The sequence below is a fragment of the Poeciliopsis prolifica genome, unplaced genomic scaffold (assembly GCF_027474105.1).
Source record: "Poeciliopsis prolifica strain line A6 unplaced genomic scaffold, Auburn_PproV2 SCAFFOLD087, whole genome shotgun sequence".
Classification (NCBI taxonomy): Eukaryota; Metazoa; Chordata; class Actinopteri; order Cyprinodontiformes; family Poeciliidae; genus Poeciliopsis; species Poeciliopsis prolifica.
In genome coordinates this window covers 1,333,930-1,355,108 of record NW_026562462.1, presented here as the reverse complement: position 1 = coordinate 1,355,108, position 21,179 = coordinate 1,333,930, and the positions used below count along the sequence as shown (strand labels likewise).

The 21,179-nt window shown below is 39.0% G+C and overlaps 2 protein-coding genes across 17 annotated transcripts in view; one reads left to right on the top strand and one right to left on the bottom strand.

The window, feature by feature from the left end:
- Window positions 1–504: 504 nt before the first annotated feature.
- lrp12 (low density lipoprotein receptor-related protein 12) lies at window positions 505–12,471 on the top strand. Its single transcript, XM_055022506.1, has 11 exons — window positions 505–1,219; window positions 2,326–2,382; window positions 2,465–2,600; window positions 3,770–3,972; window positions 4,209–4,456; window positions 4,952–5,101; window positions 5,178–5,399; window positions 6,623–6,889; window positions 7,535–7,737; window positions 7,816–7,948; window positions 8,928–12,471. The coding sequence occupies exons 1-11, from the start codon at window positions 1,165–1,167 to the stop codon at window positions 9,828–9,830; spliced, it is 2,577 nt and encodes an 858-aa protein (XP_054878481.1). The 5' UTR covers window positions 505–1,164; the 3' UTR covers window positions 9,831–12,471.
- Window positions 12,472–13,419: 948 nt separating this feature from the next.
- LOC129353236 (regulating synaptic membrane exocytosis protein 2-like) overlaps window positions 13,420–21,179 on the bottom strand; it is a 41,840-nt gene continuing 34,080 nt past the window's right edge. For 15 of the 16 annotated variants that reach the window (XM_055022483.1, XM_055022487.1, XM_055022498.1 and 12 more), the window contains 9 exons: window positions 20,797–20,819; window positions 20,614–20,711; window positions 19,848–19,997; window positions 18,395–18,579; window positions 18,089–18,224; window positions 17,746–17,858; window positions 16,843–16,944; window positions 15,482–15,621; window positions 13,420–14,285 (listed from right to left, as the gene is read on the bottom strand). In XM_055022483.1, the coding sequence (XP_054878458.1) occupies window positions 14,097–14,285; window positions 15,482–15,621; window positions 16,843–16,944; window positions 17,746–17,858; window positions 18,089–18,224; window positions 18,395–18,579; window positions 19,848–19,997; window positions 20,614–20,711; window positions 20,797–20,819 (1,136 nt within the window). In that variant the 3' untranslated portion in view covers window positions 13,420–14,096. The remainder of the gene's footprint in view (window positions 14,286–15,481; window positions 15,622–16,842; window positions 16,945–17,745; window positions 17,859–18,088; window positions 18,225–18,394; window positions 18,580–19,847; window positions 19,998–20,613; window positions 20,712–20,796; window positions 20,820–21,179) is intronic. The other variant, XM_055022495.1, reaches the window with a different exon arrangement.

The window sequence follows — 21,179 nt, the reverse complement described above, 5'->3', positions numbered from 1 at the left end:
AAAACTGGGGTGAACGTAGATATGTGTGAAATAAGAATAAAAATCTGTCTAAAAAGAAAAAAAAGAAGAAAAATTGTGGGGGGTTTTTATGTATAAAATGGAAACATGATGAGAAAACAAACATGGCAGATTTGTTTTCTTCTTAAAAGTGTTTCAGATTTGCTCATAAAATGTCAAGCGATTTTATTTGGGTTTTGATGTTATGGTCCTGATTTATTAACAAATATTACAAAAGAAGAAAAACATACGAAAGAAAAAGATTAAGAAAGGAGAGAGAAAAAGAATGAAATAAAATAAAAAATTAAAAAGACTAAAAAAGAAGACAGATGGAAAAAGAGGAGAAAATAAAACTAAAAGAAAAAGAAAGCAAACAAAAGTAAATGTATAAGTAAAAGAAAGAACAACATACATTAAAAGTAAAGAAAACAATAAAAGGTTCTAAATAAAAATTGAAGAAAGAAAGAGAGAAAAAAGGAAGAGAGAGAAGGATCGTGACGTCACGGACGGAGCGTTTCTGTCTCTCTCTGTTGCTCTCCAGTCTGACTCGAAGCTAACAGTTAATCGGAACCGTAAAGATGCTTTTGGACCCGTAAACAGAGTATAGGCGGCTCTGCTGGCCTCAGTCGCGGCTCTTTGAACTCCTATCGGGTCAGCTGGCCTGTTGCTGGGTTCGGGTTCTGGTTGTGTGACGGTGGACGGGCTGGACGGCCATGTAGCTCCGTTAGCATGTTTCGGCTGCTGGGCCACTTTCTCCACCGTTAGGCTCATTAGCAGCAGTTAGCAGCTGTTATCGCCCCTCTATGGGGCGGAATGTCTATTTGTGTTGCAGTTAGATAACCGTGTTTCATCTCAACATGTGTCGGCGTGTTGAACCGGCGGCGCTTGTTCCCGTTATGAATCCTTTAACCAGCTAGTAGGAGCCGCAGCGCTGCTAGCTGAAGCTAACGGGCTCGGATGTCTTTGTTTCCAGCGGCGCAGGTCAGCTGCGGCCGTTAGCGGAGGATTTTATGGAGATTTTAACGCGCTGACTCTGGGATCGGGTGGTTTTATTTTATTTTTTTGAGTGGTCAGCCGACATGCAGCGCTCTCTCCTGTGACCTTGGCATCGTCGCTTCAGATCGATCAGAAATAAGCCCAACAGCTGGTTCCGACTCCAGGGTTACGATGGCCCTCAGTTCAGACTGCAGGCAGATGCTCGTCTACCTGCTGCTCCTGTCAGGTAAGGGCTCACTTCCTGGGTCCAAATGGGTCAGAAAGCTTTTAATTAATGCCTAGATAATTGTAAAATTAATCCAGTTATCCTTATTCTATTGTAAACAGTTTGCTCGATTAAATTACCTCATTTTTTATGGTGTCATCTCACTAGAAACATTAAAAACTCCCCTCTTGTTTTGATTTTTATAATACAAAAAAATGTAAAGATCCTTTAAAAAAGTAAAATATTTCTTAAGCTGAAAATCAGCGTTTATAAAAACAGATTTATTTTTGGTAATGATGTTTTAGGCCTGTGACAATAACGATAAATGATCCCTGGAGTTATTGCAATAAAAGATAATATTTTCAAGTTACATAATGTCTGTGGCATAAAAACATTTTGTTCTCAAAGATTGATAAACTTTAAATTCTAATGAACATTTAACACTGGAACTGGAAGACTTTTTAAATATTTAAAATGAATAAAACAAACAATGAAAAAAATGAATAATTTAGTCTCTGTTAACAAAATTGTCCTTAAAAAAAGGCGAGTTGAGGCTAAAACAGAAGAGTTTTATTATCCCGCTTTTGGTAAAAAGAGAGAAAAACAACAAATTATATATATAATGTAGCTCCCTCCTCACCATGCAGGTACAACTGGACTTTCAGATCCACATTCAGCTCAGCAGGTGACAGAATCATTAAAAATTTAGAAAGGCTGAATCAGTGCTTTCTCTCTCTTTCTCTCTTTTGGTTGTTGTTGCATTAGGCCAGTGTTTACCAGTGAAATGAGAACGCCATCCCATAATCCTCCACAGGAAAAGCATTAAAGTGATGCACTCCAGGGACATAATCAGATCATCAGCATAATGCTATTCATCGTAGTATTATTCATCTGACTGTCAGGAGGAGAAAACATGTGTATCATCAGAAATATTTATTTACTTATTTAATAAAACCTTGATATTTTATTTTAGAGTTCTGCTGCAATTTCTCTTTTCTTTTAAACGAAACTGTTTCATTTAAGTATTTCTGGCTGATTACTACTATAAAAAGAATCTGTTGTTTGTTCTTTAGAGTAAGCCTAATACGTACGAATGTGCTGTTCAGTGTTCTGCCTGTTTCTCCCAGGATGCATTGCTTCTTCTCAGAGGAATGACAACGTCTACGTGTCTGGATTTTCTAACGGTGCGTTCAGAGTCTCTCTGCTGTCGGTGTTTAGCGATCAATGCAGTGAAACTGTAACAGAAGTCGTCTTCCCTCCATGCAGCCTGCAGCGACGTGGCCGAGCTCCTGCGGGCGTCCAGCGGCGTCATCACCAGCCCCGGCTGGCCCTTCCAGTACCCGGCCAGGCTCAACTGCAGCTGGAACATCAGGGCCCGACCCGGGGACTCCATCACCATCAGGTGACGCAATGCTGCACCGCAAGCTAGCATGTTGTGTTAATGTTAATATTAACTGAAACCCTCCAGTTTTTCAGCATTGAGCAGAGCTGCACCGATATCTGCTGGTTCTGATTCTGACCCATTGTTGACTGTAAATGAGCAGACGTGTCCTGGTGGGCCGGTCCTCCAGTCAAGCCTAAAAGGAAAAGGACAGAGTTTGATTTTTTTACCTTCTCTGACGTGGATAAGTTTCTGCTGGCTGCCAAACATTTTGTCTGGTTTTTGCATTGAATTTCCACAACATGTCACAAAAAGTACCAGTAATATATATTTTTTTCTTGTCACTGGAAAGTATCTGCCACAAATATCAACGTCCAATATGAAAATGTATCCATAAACTAAGAAAAACATAAGTAAAATTGTGGTAGATCTTTATTAATTGTCCTTTTAGTTTGTAGCTCTAAGCGAGTTTGTTGTAGCTGAGGATAAACATGGATCCTTTGATTATAAAGTTTTCAGATTCCTGATTCGAATCTCATATTTATTTCCAAAGAAGGAGGTTGGTTTTTCTGACTGTTTTTAGATGCATATTTGGTTGAATTTGAGGGATTATTTTAGAAAACTGTCCTTTTTCTTGGCTGGCTGCTCGGCTCATGATGTGCTTTTGCTCTTCCTGTGGTCTCCTGCTGTCCGTCTGTTCTGGGTTTATTTCAGTTCAGGGTCAAAGTTCAGGCTGACATTCAGGCCTAAAGTTAAACATGTGCCGGCTTGTTTCAGAGTTAGCTTTAGGAAACATTTCAAACCTTTTTTGCTTCTCAGTTCCAGGATTGAAACTTTTTATAGTTAATGTTGTTTGTTAGTCAGTTAATGCACTAAATGTTTTCTTTAGAATTCTCACTTTTTTTGTTTTGTTTTTTTAAGATTGACTTTTTCAAAATTCTGATTTTTTTTAAATCTCAGAATTCTGACTTTTTTTTCTCAAACTTTACTTTTTTCTATTCAGATTTTTTGACAGAATTATTATTTTTTTCTAAAAATTGGGACTTTAATTTCTGGTTGTTTCTTCTGAGACATCAGTTCCGGTTAAAAATCTTTTTATTTATATTTTTCTAATGGCCCTATTCCCCCTCTGTGTATTTCAGTCTTTCTTTCCTAGGATGAAGAACATTTTTATTTATTTATTTTTGCAGTTTCCAAGACTTCGACCTGCAAGGTTCTCACCGCTGCACCTCAGACTGGATGTCCATCAGCAGCTACAGGAGCCTGGACGGCCTGCGGGTCTGCGGCTCCTCCCTGCCGCCGCCTTACATCTCGTCCCAGGATCACGTCTGGATCCACTTCCACTCTGACGACGGCCTGGCGGGGAAAGGCTTCCGGCTGTCCTACATCACCGGTGAGGACGCCGCGCTCTGCTCTGGGTCAGATTTGAGAGCGACGGCCTGCCTGTCTCCATCATCCTGTGATCTTCGGTCTGGCATGTCGTCCTGTTTGTTGCGTAACGGCTGTTCTGAGAGCAGTGATGTAATTCTGGATTAGACTCAAATTTAAATCCTCAGAGCGAGGACTAAATGGAGACGTCAGGGCAGCACAGAGGGATTCCAGCTGTTGTTAATCAGGATGTTCTTCCAGGTAAACCGGAGGCGTCCAGCTGCGATGTGGACCAGTTCCACTGCTCTAATGGGAAGTGCATCCCGGACTGGTGGCGCTGTAACTCCATGGATGAATGCGGAGATAACTCGGACGAAGAGATGTGTGTGGACTCGCCGTTTTCCTTCCAGCCCTGCAACCTGAACCAGTTCCCCTGCTTGTCCCGGTACACCCGGATCTACACCTGCCTGCCCCACAGCCTGCGCTGCGACGGCAGCATCGACTGCCAGGTGAGAGCCCGGTTCAAAGCAGGCGACTCCAACAGAACCACTGGACTTAATGAACTCTAGACCAATCGTAGCGCCAACGATCCAGCCAAATTTCCGGTATCGTAATTCTGCAATGCGCTACCTGAAAAGTTCCAACGGTCTCTGAGAGAGGAGACGTTGTGCTTTTCACTCCCGTTGGAGCAGGAAGTGAAATTAATCTCTTTTAACAGACTGTAAATTGTGAAAGTAAGTGCTAGATATTGAAAGTTCCTGTTGTTTTGGAGAAATGGGTAAAAAATATTTACTCACAGGACAGTTAAAGAAATGTGTGCAATGAAAATAAGCAAAAATATCCAGGTGGAGATTTAAAACTTAGGACTCAAAGGTTTAAGAGACACAACAAGTCTATTAGGAGGGCAAATTAATTACGTTTCTATCCATATAATTCACCACTCAGTAGTTTTTCATCCTAATTAAAAACCGTTTCTGATTAAGTTGGTGCTTCTCTGTTCTCAGGATCTCGGCGATGAGATCGACTGCGACGTTCCCATCTGTGGCGAGTGGCTGAGGAACTTCTACGGCTCCTTCAGCTCCCCGAACTACCCCGACTTTTACCCTCCAGGAAGTAACTGCACCTGGATGATTGACACTGGCGACCACCGGAAGGTAACCTCTGACCCCCTGGGCTCAGACTGACATCTGAAGAAGAACCTCTGTGATCGTCCTGCTCTTCCTCCTGCAGGTCATCCTCAGGTTCACCGACTTCAAGCTGGACGGGACCGGATACGGCGACTACGTCAAAGTCTACGACGGTCTGGAGGAAAACCCTCGCCGCCTCCTCCGGGTGCTGACGGCGTTCGACTCCAGAGCGCCCGTCGCCGTGGTTTCCTCCTCCGGTCAGCTCAGAGTTCACTTCTACGCTGACAAGATCAACGCCGCCAGAGGCTTCAACGTCACCTACCAGGTTGGTCCAGACTCGGTTCTAAGCCCCGTCACGATTACAAACTTTCTGGACCATAAATTGTCCCAGAGGTCATCGCCGTAAACTAATAATGTTGTTTTGAAACAATTTTCAGGTGAAAGAATGATGAAAGAATACATTCTCAAAGATAAATAAACTTTAAATTCTGATGAATGTTTGACACTGGAACTGGAAGACATTTTAAATATCCAAAATAAATCAACAAAAAACAGAAACAACAAATAAAATAAATTCTTCAAAAATAAAAAAGGGCTAAATGAGACGACAGACTTTCATCACCCAGTTTTTTTGTAGAAAGAGAAAAAATAAATGAAATCATGCACATGGAAATGATTAAGTTTGCTTTAAATTATAATGCCATTAATTGATTAATTGCTTATGGGGCGGGCCGACTTCACATGGTTTTCTAGTATTGGGCGATAAATCGATTTTGTCGATTAATTGAATTTTTGGTTTTTGTATATTTAATATTTGGAAAATCTTCATGGTTTTGTTTGTTCTTTGGATGTGATGTCATCACCTCCAGAGCTGCCATCTTGTTTACCAAGAGAGTTTTCAGTTTCTGTTTATTTGAATTTTGAGTTCAGATCAACTCTACGACTAAATATTTGGGCCAGGCTTAGATTGCTATTGTTATTATTATAAATATGAGAATAATGTCATAATATTAGGCAAATTAAGTTGTAATTTTATTAGAACTTCTGCTCAAAAAATACAAATAGATTGTTGAACATCTTGTGAAGTTATTCAGATAAGGAAACTCATCATTTAACACGTCGGCATCAAATTTTGATGTGCTGCAGAGTTTTGAAATGTTTGAACAAACGACTGTTTTGAAGAAATGAACATACAGACGTCGTAACTCGAGAAACTTTTCTCTTATAAAAACGAATTTTCTCTTAATTTTATTACATTTTTCTGGTAAAATTATGCTGAAATCATGACTTTATTTTAAATAAATTTCTCATAGCCTCACCCTAGGACTCTGTTGCTCAACCCGCAGAAGAGATGAATGAAATAAAAGCCACTTTTTAAAATGTATTTTTTGTGATTTAGTTTTTTAGAAAAAGAAAAAGCTAGAAATTGGATCTGGTATGAAAAACTTTGTGGAATTTTATTTTAAAGTTCTGCTATTTTCTGAGATGTTTTATCAGTTCACATTCCATCATTGTGTTTGTGTCTGACCCGGTTCTGCTCTGCTGCAGGTGGACGGGTTCTGCCTACCCTGGGAGGTTCCCTGCGGGGGGAACTGGGGCTGCTACACGGAGCAGCAGCGCTGCGACGGCTACTGGCACTGTCCAAACGGCCGGGACGAGCTGAACTGCTCGTCCTGCCAAGAGGACGAGTTCCCCTGCTCCAGGAACGGAGCCTGCTACCCGCGCTCCGACCGCTGCAACTACCAGAACCGCTGTCCCAACGGGTCGGACGAAAAAAACTGCTTCTTCTGCCAACCTGGAAACTTCCACTGCAAAGTGAGACGATCAGCCGACTGCAGGCCGGGAATGTTTAGTTTTATTGTCCCAAAGGAGCAGATGAAGAAAACCTCTTCATGCAGCGATTAGCAAAATAAAACAGTTTGAATTTGATGAAACTAAAACGAGGGAAACGTTCAAACATTTCAGATAAAATAGGAAAGAAGAGACACATTGGTGAATAAATAAAAACATTTGTGACTGTGAAGCATTTTGGTCGGCTGAGATTGTTATAAATGTAAAAATAAAAATAAACTTTCACTTTATTTGATGTTTTCCAGAGTAAACTGGACATGTTACTGGAAAAACAACATTCAGAGCAGCAATGAACCCAGAACTACTGCTCTGTTTTCTATATATAACAATTTAACATTTAAGATGAAAACAATTAATGTTTTAGCCCAAACTCCTCAAGTGGAGTTTTTAGCTTCATTTAGTTGAAATTCACTATACTAATCTCTGTATTATGTATATTTTTATGCATTTCAAACTCTGGATAAAAAAGTTATTTAAGTTATTTCAGACTAATTTATCACTAAAGTAATTGTTGGTTCCAACCTCAGTGTCTATCACTGCTTAAAAACACATTGTGTAACTTTCAGCCCGTTAGTTTCTGTAAAACTAATTCAGTTTCTTTATTTCCAGAACAACCGCTGCGTGTTCGAGTCGTGGGTTTGCGACGCGCAGGACGACTGCGGCGACGGCAGCGACGAGGAGAGCTGCCCCATCATCGTCCCCACCAGAGTCATCACCGCCGCCGTCATCGGCAGCCTGATCTGCGGCCTGCTGCTGGTCATCGCCCTCGGCTGCACCTGCAAGCTTTACTCGCTGCGTATGTTTGAGCGCAGGTGAGGCTTCGACGTGCTGCAGGTTGTTGGATCTCTGCTGGGCGACTGGTGGGGATAAAATCTGTGTGGTTCCCGCAGGTCGTTTGAGACGCAGCTGTCCAGGGTGGAGGCGGAGCTGCTGAGGAGGGAGGCTCCGCCCTCCTACGGCCAGCTGATCGCTCAGGGCCTGATCCCCCCGGTGGAGGATTTCCCTGTCTGCTCTGGCAACCAGGTACAGATACACAGTTGGTTCAGAGTCACATGATGACGCATCACTGTTTGAAAATCTAGTGTTATTTCTACGACTCAGTGAGGAAACCCAAGATGAACTGGAAATCATCACAACTATTAGTGGTTGGACTTGATTGAAGATTATAATCTGCAGTTTGATCGTCATCATTTAATCAAATACTATTGACAAAAATAACATACGACAATTACAGCAACATTTTCAATTCAAAAACCATATTTGCTGTTAAATTATTAAATAGACAAGTAATATATTTATTGTTTTTATCTGTTATTTAGGTTGCTCAACAATCATAAAGCAAAGTGCTATTACGCCAATGAAACTTTTCAATATTCACCTGATCATTAATTCATTTAGCTCTTTTGAAAAATACTTCAGCAATGTGAACGCTGGAGATTTTGAGTGTTAAATCATAATTGAGAGAATTAATCAGAATTTTGGATTTCAAAGTTATACTTATTACATTAAAGTGAATAAATATTCTGCAAAAGCATTTCTTGAGACGAATAAAAAAACCAATTCTTTTAGAAGAATTAAATATTTTCTAAGATCTGAATCACACATAGTAACAATTAATCGCATTACTTGTGATTAATTGACCGTCAACTAATTTACCAAATAATTAATTGTTTTAAAAAAAATTAATTTTCTAGTAGCATTCTCTTAATGTATTTCTAACACTATAAAAAGCTGAAATGGTTAAATGAAAAATCTGCAGAATATAAACTTGCGATTAATCTGATTAATTGATTATTCGTCAGAATAATAGTCAAAATACGTGATTCAATTAATCATCAGAATTGATTGAATAATAGATACTAACACAGTTAGTTCGAGAACTGTCCTGTCTTTATCTCGTCTCTTTTAGTGAAAGGTTCTTGTTAATAATAATCTGAGCTCAGCTGTGTGTTTTCAAATGGACCCATCTGTTGAAGGTCTTCTCCGGTCCGTTTTTCCTCAGGCGTCGGTTCTGGAAAACCTCCGCCAGGCTGTGCGCTCTCAGCTCGGCTTCACCTCCATCAGACTTCCCTCCTCTGGCCGCCATCGCAACCTGTGGCGCAGACTCTTCACCTTCTCTCGATCTCGCCGCTCCGGTTCTCTGGCTCTGGTTTCTGCTGACCTGGAGGACAGCTCCGGCACTGGGAGCACTGGGAGCTCCGGCTCAGACCTGCTGTCTCCCGACTCCGACGACACCGACACAGAGGGCGAGAGAGGGCGAGGGGTCGGCGCCGTGGGCGGGCCCGTCGCCCCGCTGCCTAACAAAACCCCGCCTCCTTCTGCCGTGGAGGCCGTCGTGTCGGTGGCCTCGACGCCGAGCCGAGACCGGCCCAGAGAAACCCCGCCTCCGTCCAGCCCGGTTACCGTGGTAACGTCCAACTCTGATCCGGACGTTTCCGAGCCCCAGCCTCCTTCGTCCACCGCCCTGCAGCGCCTGGCCCAGAACCTGCACCGCCTCGCCAGGAATCTGACCAGAACTAACCAGAACCAGCAGAACCAACCGTGGACCAATCAAAGCCCACTGCGCCAGCTGGAGACGGGAAGAAACGACCCTGAGGCTGCTCAGCGACGGGGAAGCAGAGAGGAAGAGGAAGATGTTGAGCTCCTCATCCCTGTCTCTGACTCGGACTCTTCATCCTCCTCCTCTTCATCGCTTAGCGACATACGGCAGCCTCTGCTGGAGCCGCACCCGTCCTGCACCGCCGGTCCGGTCCACCATCACCACCGCGGCGCAAACGGCCGTGGGGGACAGGACGGCACCTGTGAACACTGCGGGATGGTCCACACCGCTCAGATCCCCGACGCCTGCCTGGAGGCCACGGGCAAGACGGAGAGCAGCGACGACGAGCTGCTGCTGCTCTGCTAGCAGGCTAGCCTGCCAGCTAACATGCTAACTGTCCAGCATTTCTTCATTCATTGGCTCCCATGCTCACTGATTCGCTACCAACATGCCAACTTTCAAGTAACATTACTAACACATCTCTTAAATTTACTCTTCTTCTAGCTAACACGCTAACTTCAGGGCTGCCATTCTTTTACTCTGAAGCTGCATCATGCTAACTTGCTAACCCAGAATAACAAACTAACTCTTCATTTCTAACAAGCTGGCTAATGCTACGAATGCCACCCAGACGTTTCACTTCAAATAGCTAACTATGTAGCTAATTATCTAGCTAACAATGCTAACACGTCACACTTTGCTAAAGCTACTAATTAATTTCTTTTTCAATTTGTTAGCATGCTGCTGGATTAAAGGTTAAAGATAAATGTACCAAACTTGGGTGTGATGTCACTGGTACGACCAAAAAAACAAAGTTTTGTGGTTCCTCTGCTGTTTGTTTACCGCCTGCTAACCCCACATGTTCGGCCACCATTTCGCCACTCCGCTGTTTCATTACCCAAATTTTTTTTTGAGTATGAAACAGTGTTGTTTACTGTTAGATACAATACTCCAGATCAATAATATCTGCCAGCAATAGGTCATTCCTTTGGTTTGATCACACACCACTAACAACTTTGCGTCATATTTCCCTTATACAATATTATATTATTAAATTCTGGATAAGATTTGGGCTTTTCTTCTCACTATTAATCTCAGAATTTCATGAAAATACTTGCATATATATAGGTGGTCCAAATGTTCTTGTTCACAGGTACTAAATGAAAGTAAGACTAGACTAACTGGTCGTCGGCAAAGAGACAAATTACCGAAATCCCACATGCTCTCTTCTTCCCTCTCGCAGGCAAATGGTGCTTCATTGCCTTCTCATACATTAGCCAACATGCTAACTGAGCTACTAACATGCCAACATCCAAGTAACATCATAAACGCATTCGCTTCAGGACTGCTATTTTTCTGTAAAACTGTACCAAGCTAACTCACAAAACCTGAGACTAACATGCTAACACAGAGTAACTAGTTAACTCTTCTAACAAGCGAGCTAATGCTATAAATGCCACCCAAAGCTTTCACTTCCAATGGCTAGCTAGCAGCTAGCATACAGTGCTATCACGTCATACTGGATTAGAGCTTCTGTCTAATTTATTTTACGGTTTGTTAGCATGCTAGCTGGATTTAAGGTTATAGATAAATGTACCAATCAGAGTCCTGGGTGTGATACCACTGTTTCCTGTTGGTACGACCAAAAAAACTAAATGGTTTGTGGTTCCTCTGCTGTTTACCGCCTGCCAACCACATGTTCAGCCACCAGCCATTTCACCACTTCGCTGTTATGAAACCGGATTAACAGATTTTTTTTTTTTTAGTATGAGACGCTGTTGTTTAAACCGTTAGACACAAGAAAATGTGGTCATAAGACTCCAATCAATATCTACCAGCAATAGGTCACTTTCAATTATAGTAAGAAATTCTGGGTGAGATTTGGGCTTTTCTTCTCACTATTTATAACAGAATTTTATGAAAATATTAAACTGTAGCAAAAAATTAACTGGTACGTCGTGGCTTAAGGATATAGGTACGCATTTTATTGTTTACAGTTACAAAATGGAGGCAAGAAGAGACTAAGAGGTTGTCTGCAAAAATGACCCAAAGCCCTCATGTTCACTTGTTATTCATTGCAAATGTTCTGCTTAACGGTACGACGGTAATGAACAGACTGATGGTTCTCCGTAGTCAAGAACGGAATTCTTTGATAAGGAAACCATACAACAGGGTGATTTGTGGGAACTCCTGATCAAATAGAAATGTTTCAAAGGTCATTTCTAAAGCTGCTGGTTGAGTGTTTAAGGGAAATGATGAGGATCATGTGATCAGTGGAGGTTTCCAAAGACGGCTGCTAGCGGGCTGACTTTATTTTAGGTTTTATTTCCCTGTGGCCAATATAAACATCTTAATGTTGATTTTTATGCTGATATTAGCTACCAGCTGTTAGACATTGGGACAAAGTTTTATCATATTACTGAACATAAAGCACAATGTCATTTTATTAACCTTTTATTTAATATTTTTATAACTTAATCCTCACTTAGAGATCCGGGTCATGTGATCCTCATCGTGGTCTTGAAAGTTGTTGTTTTTTTCCCGTCCTTCACGCCGCTTGTTCTGGATTGGAAAATGTGTCTCGCCCGCTCCAGTTGTTGGGTTTTTCTTCTCATTCACTTCTGACAGTTTCTAAAACAAGAAATGAGACCAAAAAGTCCAAGAAGAACCACAACTGGAACGAAAAGCAGCATCGATTTACATCCTCATAATAAACGTCGTGTCTTTAGTTTGTGGCTCCTCTTTTCCCCACCCAGACTGAAGCCATTCAAGTGTCTGTATTTCTGATCCTCGTTACTGTTTTGGTACTTGGCTGACCTTGTGTGAGTGTGACTGTGTATATTTATTATTATTAATATTAATATGGTTATTATTATTGTGTTAAGTTGTTGTTGTGAAGCTGTTTTTTCTGACTTGCATGATCCAACTTGTTTGGTGTTTTTCTTTGAGTCTGTAAAACTAAAACCTGGTAAACTGCACTAAGGATTAAAGGTTCACATCAAGTGAATTGACTCAAGAGATTTTATCTTCTTTCGCTTCACATTTTCACCAAATACACATATGGTAAACAGAAATTACCTCCTGAATTAGTTTGACATTTGATGTCTAAATTAGCAGGTCTTTAAGCAGTTCTATTACTTGATCATTATTGAACATTTCACTAAAATTAAGATTAAGTTTCAGAGTACACTCTAAAAACTCTTAATTTTGATTTTTAAATGTTAAGTCTTCTGTATTTATTTTTTCTCCCTTGTTTTATAGTTCCCCTGCCTCTGCTGCCCTCTGCTGGTGTTGTTGCAAAAAAGCTTTGTTTGCTAAGCTGGATTATGTTTAACATTTCTAAACAAATGAAACATGAAAGTATTTTATCAAAAGTGCTACTCAATTTTAGAGGGGAATTGTGGGAAGAAAAAAAAGTAAAATTTGCGAAAACATGGACATTTCTGAGTTTTAAAAGTCTAAACCGTTCAACCCTTAAAAGTCAGATTTTTCTCGAAATCTTTTAGATTAATCTTTTTAATGTTTTCTTGTAAACTTTTCAAACTAACAAATTTCCAGGGGTTTTTTTTCCCACAAAAATTTATTAGGAAAGTTTTTTTCCAGCAAATTTCAACTTTTGAAGCTTGAATTTTTTTTTTCTTTCAACTTTTTCACTTTACACATTTGTCAAACAAGATGGCCGCCCTGGGGTTCAGAAACCCCAGGAGTGCAAAAAAGTGCCGAGTTCCCAAAGATTAAATCGTCAAAAACCAAAACTTGCATAAATCAATAAACTGATATATCGCCCAGTCCTAACTATAAGAGGATTGTTGTGGAAGAAAATTATTTATTCTATTATGGGAAAAAGACGACAAAACAAAATGTAGAAAAAGAGCATCTATTGCTCCTTTTCTTGTACCTTTTTTTGTGTACGAGTCACTTCTTTTCTGAACAAACAAGACATTTCAAGGACAAATGTGGTTTAAATGATTTGCAAATCATTGCATTCTGTATTTATTTACATTTTATACAGCATCCCAGTTTTTTAAAACAAGGCTGTAGCAGGCATAGCAGCAGAACGTTAAACCTTACAGGACTGACGATGTTTTAGAGAACCTTCATGGATCTAAAGTCACGTTATGTAATCTCTGAAAAATGAGTTGCATGTAAAAGGGATATTTTACAAAAATCATAAATGATGAAACTATTTTCCAGATTTCAGGCGACATTCCCAGGGTGTCGGTTTTTCTTTTTTTCCTGCTGAAGTCTCTGACGTTTTTTTTTTTTTCTTCTAATCTTTTTTTCGTTCCATGCAAGAAACACCACAGCAGACCTCCATGTTCCTGCATCTCCCTGGAAACAGAGGCCACCCATCACATGACACAGAGGAGCTGCTGTGATTGGCTGGCAGCTGCGAGTCTTTTGGCCTCTCTTTTTCAAAGCATCTTTCGCCCAACTGGTCCTTCCCTCTCCTCGGCGAGGGGTGGCGCCGCCTTCTGCCCCGATGACATCATCATGGCACTGGAACGTCATCGTTGTGACATCATCATGCAGCATGCAGGAGCACAGGAGAGTCACTGCTCCCGTTTGTCCCCTCCGGCTCGCCTCGAGGCCCGTTTGACGTGACGATGCAGTCGGTCCCGTCTCCTGATTCTACGATTTGCCGCCTTCGGTCTCCTTATTTGTTAGCGGCGCCAACGCCGGGTCCACCAATGAGGTGGCGGGAAACAGTTTGAACCAGCCAATCACCATGTTGGACAGGTCCAAGTCGTCCAATAGGATCTGAGCAGCTCCCATGAAGGATTTATGATCCATCCGTCCGTAGTCGCCCCAGACGATGATCTGCAGCGACAAACATTTAAAAAACATATTTAGTTTTTTATTAAATAAAATAAAGTAAAATTTTTGTTTAAAATTTTTATTTATTGAAAAAAAATTTAAAGTAAAAATTATGTTTTAAAAAAAATGCATACTTTGCAACCAAAAGAAAATATTCACTTTATAAAACACTATTATTGCCTTTTTTTGTGAACAATCTTTGCATATATTCCATAAAAACTGCATTTTTTTCCAGTCAGACCATCCAGGTGTTGTTTGTGAGCATAAAGTTTGTTTTAAAGCAGATCTTACATTTTGTCAGTACAAACTGTTCCGACGTCTGTAGATGTTTAACCACTCTCACCAAACATTTTATCCAGACAATAATTAGCTTTTGAAAAGCAGTATTATAGCTTAGCTAAAGAATGTAGCTTGATGCTACTGACGGCTAAATGTCCTCAGAATGATGTTTTGACTGTTTTATTTCTGTATTGCAGTTTACCCCTCAAGGCTAAAGTACTGACTGATCATGGGTAGAAATGTGAGACTTTCAGCCGCTTCCTTTCACAGCTATGGTTTTACATAAATCCTTAATACAAATTACTCTTCACACAAAGATATTATAAACTGTTGGTCGACACAAAGTGTGTCAGAGGAAGAATGCAGGTCAGAATTAAAGTTGATATTTATAACAAACTATTATAGTCCAGTGTGGTGAATTACAGGTAAGAGTCTTCTTCATGCAGAGCTTTTAAAAGTCCATATAGGGTTCTTGTCTTTTAGGTCTCCAACATTTCTCCTAACCTCTTCTTCCGAATAACCTTCAAACTTGTGAACTCACATTCGAGGAGGACATTTTGCGTTCGTTAGTTTTTTATTTAGCTGGCCATTCTGTTCTGTGTATAACAATGTTTACAGAAAATATCGTCACTATTCAGCAGATTGCAACTTCATTCTCAGTTCAATTAGGCTTTCTTTATTTATGTCACATTTCTTAACATTAGATTACCTAAAAAAGTGCACATAATATTTGTAAGCACAATAAAATTTCACCTGTTTTTTCTGTTTTAAGCAACATTAAGTAGTTTTAAAAAATTATAGATTGTTTTTCATCAATAATCCTCAGATTAGATCAATATAATCCATCACAGAGCTGACTTAGAAATAACACATTTTACAATATTTTTAGTTCTGTTTGTTTTTATACTGCCTGATTTTACCTGCAGCACTTTTCCTTCAGGACTTTCTTCAAACTGGAGCTGCTGCTGATAAAGCGGGTCCAGAGTTTTTCTTGCCAGACGCGTTCGTCTCTTCAGCACACATTTCCCGTTATCCATTAAATACACTTTCACATAAGGAGCTGCAACACAAGCAAACAGAATCAGTCGGTAAAAACACACAAAAAGCTCATTTGTAGAAAGAATAGCTGCATTTCCGTCCTTTGTTAGAAACATAATTTAGAACATATAAATCATGTTTCTTCTCAGTTTTGGTTGTAGATCATTTTAGAAGACTGAAAAACTGTATGTGGAAAAATTATAGATTCTTATATATATATATATATATTAGCTGATAAAGGACAACAACATGTTGATTTGTGTCTGTACATCCTGTCCTGTTTTATTAATGAATAAATGCTCCATCCCACCACCAGGGGGAGCTGCAGGCTCTCCTTTAATATTAGCATCACTCAAGTCAGACTTTTATAGCTCAATATTATCCAGGTATCATAATAATAATAAACCAAATTCCTTTTTATTATTTACAGTTTTCTTAAAGTTTCAAACAATCTATAAATTATTCAGCATGGATGGACAGAAACCCATCTATTACATGTGGATTTTATTTGATGAGACCATCAAAAAATAGAGCCTACGCTGCAAAAACACAAAATTTTACCAAACATTTTGTGTAGTTTCAAGCGCAAATATATTTCTACACTTGAAGTAAGACAAAACTAAATTAAAAGTAACTTTCCTGCAAGAATTATGACCTTGTTTAAAGTCAGTATTTGTGAAATATTGATGAAAAACAGCTGTAGTTCTATTGGCAGATTATGTCACTTACAATTTTTTCCCCCCCAAATTATAACTGAAAATAATTTGCCAGTGAAACAAGCACTACAGGCAATATTTATAAATTATTTACCTGAAACAAGCTCCTTTGTCACGATGAGACAATAAGCTATTACACTTGAATAAAACAAAACTAAGATATTTGCACCAGAACTAGACAAAAGAAAATACTTGGTATGAATTTATTTTTACAGTGTATGGTGGCTCGTTTGAAAATGACATTTTTTTCAATAGCTGCAATACATTGTACATTTTTGTGCTATGTAACATTTACAACTCTAATCAAGCTTTATTTAGCTAGACAGAGCAAAAATGGCTCTTTAGATTATAAAAGTCATAAACCCTTGGACTAGGCCATTCTAACTTCTGAATATGTTTAGATCTAAACATCCCGCTGTAATTCTGCCTGCATCTCTTGTGTTGTTGTCTCAGTTCCAGCCTAGTTTATCAGCAGCACTGGTTTAATTTTTTAAATCTTCAACATTATAAAATGTTTGTTTTGTCACCTGGAGTGTTCTTGTTGCCCTGTTTACCCACAAGCCCCCGGGCTCGGATCACCTCCACGTCCAGCCGCTCCTTCCTGTAGACCATCCCGATCTGGATGTCCCCTGATCAACACATCAAGTCTCTTTAAATGAGCTGTTAGATACAAACAGACACTTCTGCAGATATTTTTATCCTTACAGCGCCTGCTCTATAGAAGGCAAGAAGTGACAAAATTAAATAAATTAATAACATAATCTATATATATATATATATATATATATATATATATATATATATATATATATATATACATCCTATAAATTAATTAAATGCATCATAAAATTAAAAACATCCTGAAATAAATGACATTTACTTCTGAATAATTAGATACACCAACAAAACTAGATTATAAAATATGCAATTCAATAACTAAATGTAACATAAATATTTTTTTACATAACTAATTTCAATATAATGTAATTTTAAAGAAAACTTTTATATAAAACTATATTAAATTCTTTCACTGGGAAATTTACGTGCATATTTTTCATGGTATATTTATTTATATTTATTTAATTTTGTCATTGCTGAGCCTCCGTACTCATCAACTAAGACAGATAAATCCTCACAGAAACGAGACAGAAGGTGAAAATAGAATAAATACTGCAACATGTAAGCAAATATTTATTCTATATATTTAGACAGAGAATAAAATTATTTTAAACAAAATTATTTCATTCAATGTGTAACTTTAAATCCGCCCTTTGCAAACTAATAAATGAGTAATTGAAAGAAAGTAAAACTTTTGTGGTTAAAAGTGGAAATTCTAAAATAAATAACTAAGTGTAGATGTGAACGACTGCATGAGGATGATTTATGATTGAATAAATAAATAATGGTAAAATATTGATAATCATTGATACCCATGGGGGGCGTGGCCAGCGTCTGGCGTCCAGCCAATTGGCCGGGCCCTAATCCCTCCAGGAAGCCGGTGAACTGCTTATCCGACGCCAATTTCACTCCTGGAAATATCAAACTGACGACAAGAAACAGACAAACAGGCAGACATAGTAATATTATTAGACATTAGCAGCTTTCCCATTACACATAAAGCAGAAGAAACCCAACCAGCTTGTGACACTCAGTGGAAATTAGGTATAAAACAAGTTAAAATGGAGGATGATGGTGTGATTTTTTTCAAAAGAGAAAGTATCCAGAACAAAACAGAAGGAAAGAGAAACAAGTGTTGAACTGAAAAGTGCGTACGCTCCAGGTTTTGGGTCCTCGGCGTCCGGATCTCGACTCGGCTGTCGGGTGAATCGAGATTTAAACTCGATAGCCAAACCGGTTTCTACACTCCTCTGGACAGGAAGTCTTATTACTTTCTTCTTCTTCTCCTCCTCTGTAAAAAAAAACAAACAAAAGAGATTTAACACAAATATGAATGAATGTTTGGTGGAAACTGATCAACAGTTAGGCTGTAGATCTCCTGCAGGAGCAGCTGGACACACTAAAACTTGTTCTGGACTGCATGAAATGAATAAACATATGGAAGGTATGGCAGGGACCGACCCTCTGGATTGAGCTGGGACGCGCTCTGGCTCTTCTTTCCCAGTCCCACCATTCCCATCATCCTCGCTCCGAAGCTGGAGCGTCGCTTCTTGTCGTCATCGTCGTCGTCGTTTCTTCCTAACGAGCAAATCTCTCCACCGACGCTGGAGGACTTGGTGAGAGGAGCACCGGAGGTAGATGCAGCTCTGAAGTAAAATAAATATATTTCTGTCAGTTAAAACAAAAGGTTAAATAAAAACACCAGAAGCTGGGCGACATGAACTCTGCTGAGGGCAACATTCACTGCAAAAACAAAATCTTACAAGTATTTGGTCCAGTTTCTCGGGCAAATATCTTAGTCCACTTGAATTAAGACAAATCTATCTTACAGGTAACTTTTCAGCAAGACATAGGAACTTATGCCAAGTTAATAATCATTCATGGCATTGACATTTATTGCTTTATTTTGAGCCATATAAAAGTAAAACTGCATATTATACCTTTAAGGAGCTAAAAAAGGAACAAACAAATCAGGGAAAATTATATATATATCCACATATACAAAAACAAATACAGTAATAAACACTAAGAACAAGACATTGTGTCATACAATTTATGTTTTTTTACAATAATACTATATATAGACATAAACAAGAATGTATTTAGCTTAAAAAGGAGCGGAAAATAGATTAACGCATTTACTAAAACTCCCTATTCATATATTTTGTGGTTGCCACTGTACTTTGAAATTTGTGTACAAACATTTTTCATCATCTATTGTCTTGCTGATACCACTGATGTCAGAATAATGAAGACAATGGAGTTGCAATTATAACTGAAATAATCTGTCAGTGGAGATGGTGATTTTTCATCAACATTGAGAACTTTTTGATTTAAAACAAACTCCTACTGTCCTAAAAAGATTACTTGTAAGTTAGTTTGTTTTATTTCAATGTTAAGATATTTGCTCTAGACATTAGATCAAGTTATTTGGTGAGATTTTGACTTTTTGCAAAGTGACTATTTCACAAAGGTACATGCAGGACATTTCCAAACATCACTGTGTCTCCTACTGGTTCAGCTGGTTTGGACTGAATGAGTCTAGACACGGGTTACACTACAAAAACAAAACATCTTACCATGTATTTTTGCTCTAGGGCAAATATCTGAGTACACTTGAAATAAGAAAAACTAACATGTAACTTTTCAGCAAAATCTAGGATTTTTTTTTTTTAGTAAATGGTTGGTTTAAAAATGTACCAGTTTCTCTTATAACAGGACATTTTCCCATATTATAAGTGAAGTAATTTGCATGTTTCAGCAATATTAAATAATTATTTATGTTAACTTTTAAGTTAATTTTGTCTTCATTCAAATGTATTCAAAATTTGCACTAGAAACTAAATACTTGTAGAAACAAAACTATTTGGAAAGATTTTGTGTTTTTGAAGTGTAACCTGCTCATCCTTCTTACTTTTCAGACTGCGCTTCCTCCTCCAGTCCTTCCTCCATTGATTCGCTCTTATGGAGCTGAGACTCGCCCTCCGCTGCTCCCTCTACTTCCTGTGCCCCCTCTGAACCGCCACCCAAATCCCCCGATTGGCCCTCCACAGACTCCGCCTTACTGTTTCGGCCAATCACAGGACGGGATGGCAGCATGCAAATGGAGAAACAGGCAAAAAGATGGCAGACGAAAACATTCACATGCAAACATCGTAAAAAAAAAAACAGCATGCAAAACATAAATAAAGCAAAACTTAATATACATAAAGCAGGCAATAAAAAATGAAAAGACGACAGATCTGAGATGGAAGTTAAATGTTCTATCGATCAGGGCCGCAACTAACAATTATTTTTTAATTGGTTACTCTGATTATTAATCAGTTAATCAGGTTTTGAAAAAATTGGTGCATTCTGCAATTTTTTCATATAACCAACCATTTAAGCTTTTTTGTCCACAATTTTTCATGTACCTACACATTCACAACCTTTAATGTATTTTCTGACAATTTTAGTGACAGTTTTTGCTCACAGGTCAAACGTTGAAGGTTGCATTTAATTTGAAAGATTAAAAGTGGCTAACTGTAAATTTGCATCAACATGTTCATATTTATCGGTAATTTGTAAAATAATGTGAAATCCATAACCTAATAAAGTGCATTGATTGTGTTGTAAGATGACAAAAAGAGGCAAATTTCTTAAAAACGTTAATACTGAGAGGCTGGTTCCTGGCTTCTCACCTGATCTTGAGGGCGGTTCTGGTTTCAGACGCGTTGGACATGGCAGACACATCGCTGACGTCGCTGTCTGACGATTTAAAGGACAGACTGTCCCTCATCTGAAGACAGAACACAAGCAAACGGGTGAGTGAGGCCCTGTCATCACAAGCAGTTGGTTTGGATTGCTGTGGGTTAGCATTTTACCTTAGTGGGGTCCTTCATCACACCTGCAGAGACACAAGAGGAGGATCAGTTTCAAATAAAAATAAAAAATGTGACACAAAATGTCATCCTGGGGTCTTATTGTGAAGTAGCACAGTTTAATTTAAAACAGTGATGTCCAGGTTCATCTCTATGGACAGGGATGTTACCATGAAGCTGTTTTTGAATTCAGATTATGCTTTCATGCAGTGCTGGAAACACTTCTTCTCGTGCGCCAACAGCGCAGCAAATTTTTAGCTCAGTGTTTTTGCTAGCTTTGAAAACTATTAGTGCATTAAGCTTCCCCTAATCTTCTCTAATGTTCTTTTTTAAACTTTTAGTTGAATAAACCTCCATGTTGAAATTTTAGTTATTGACTGTTAATA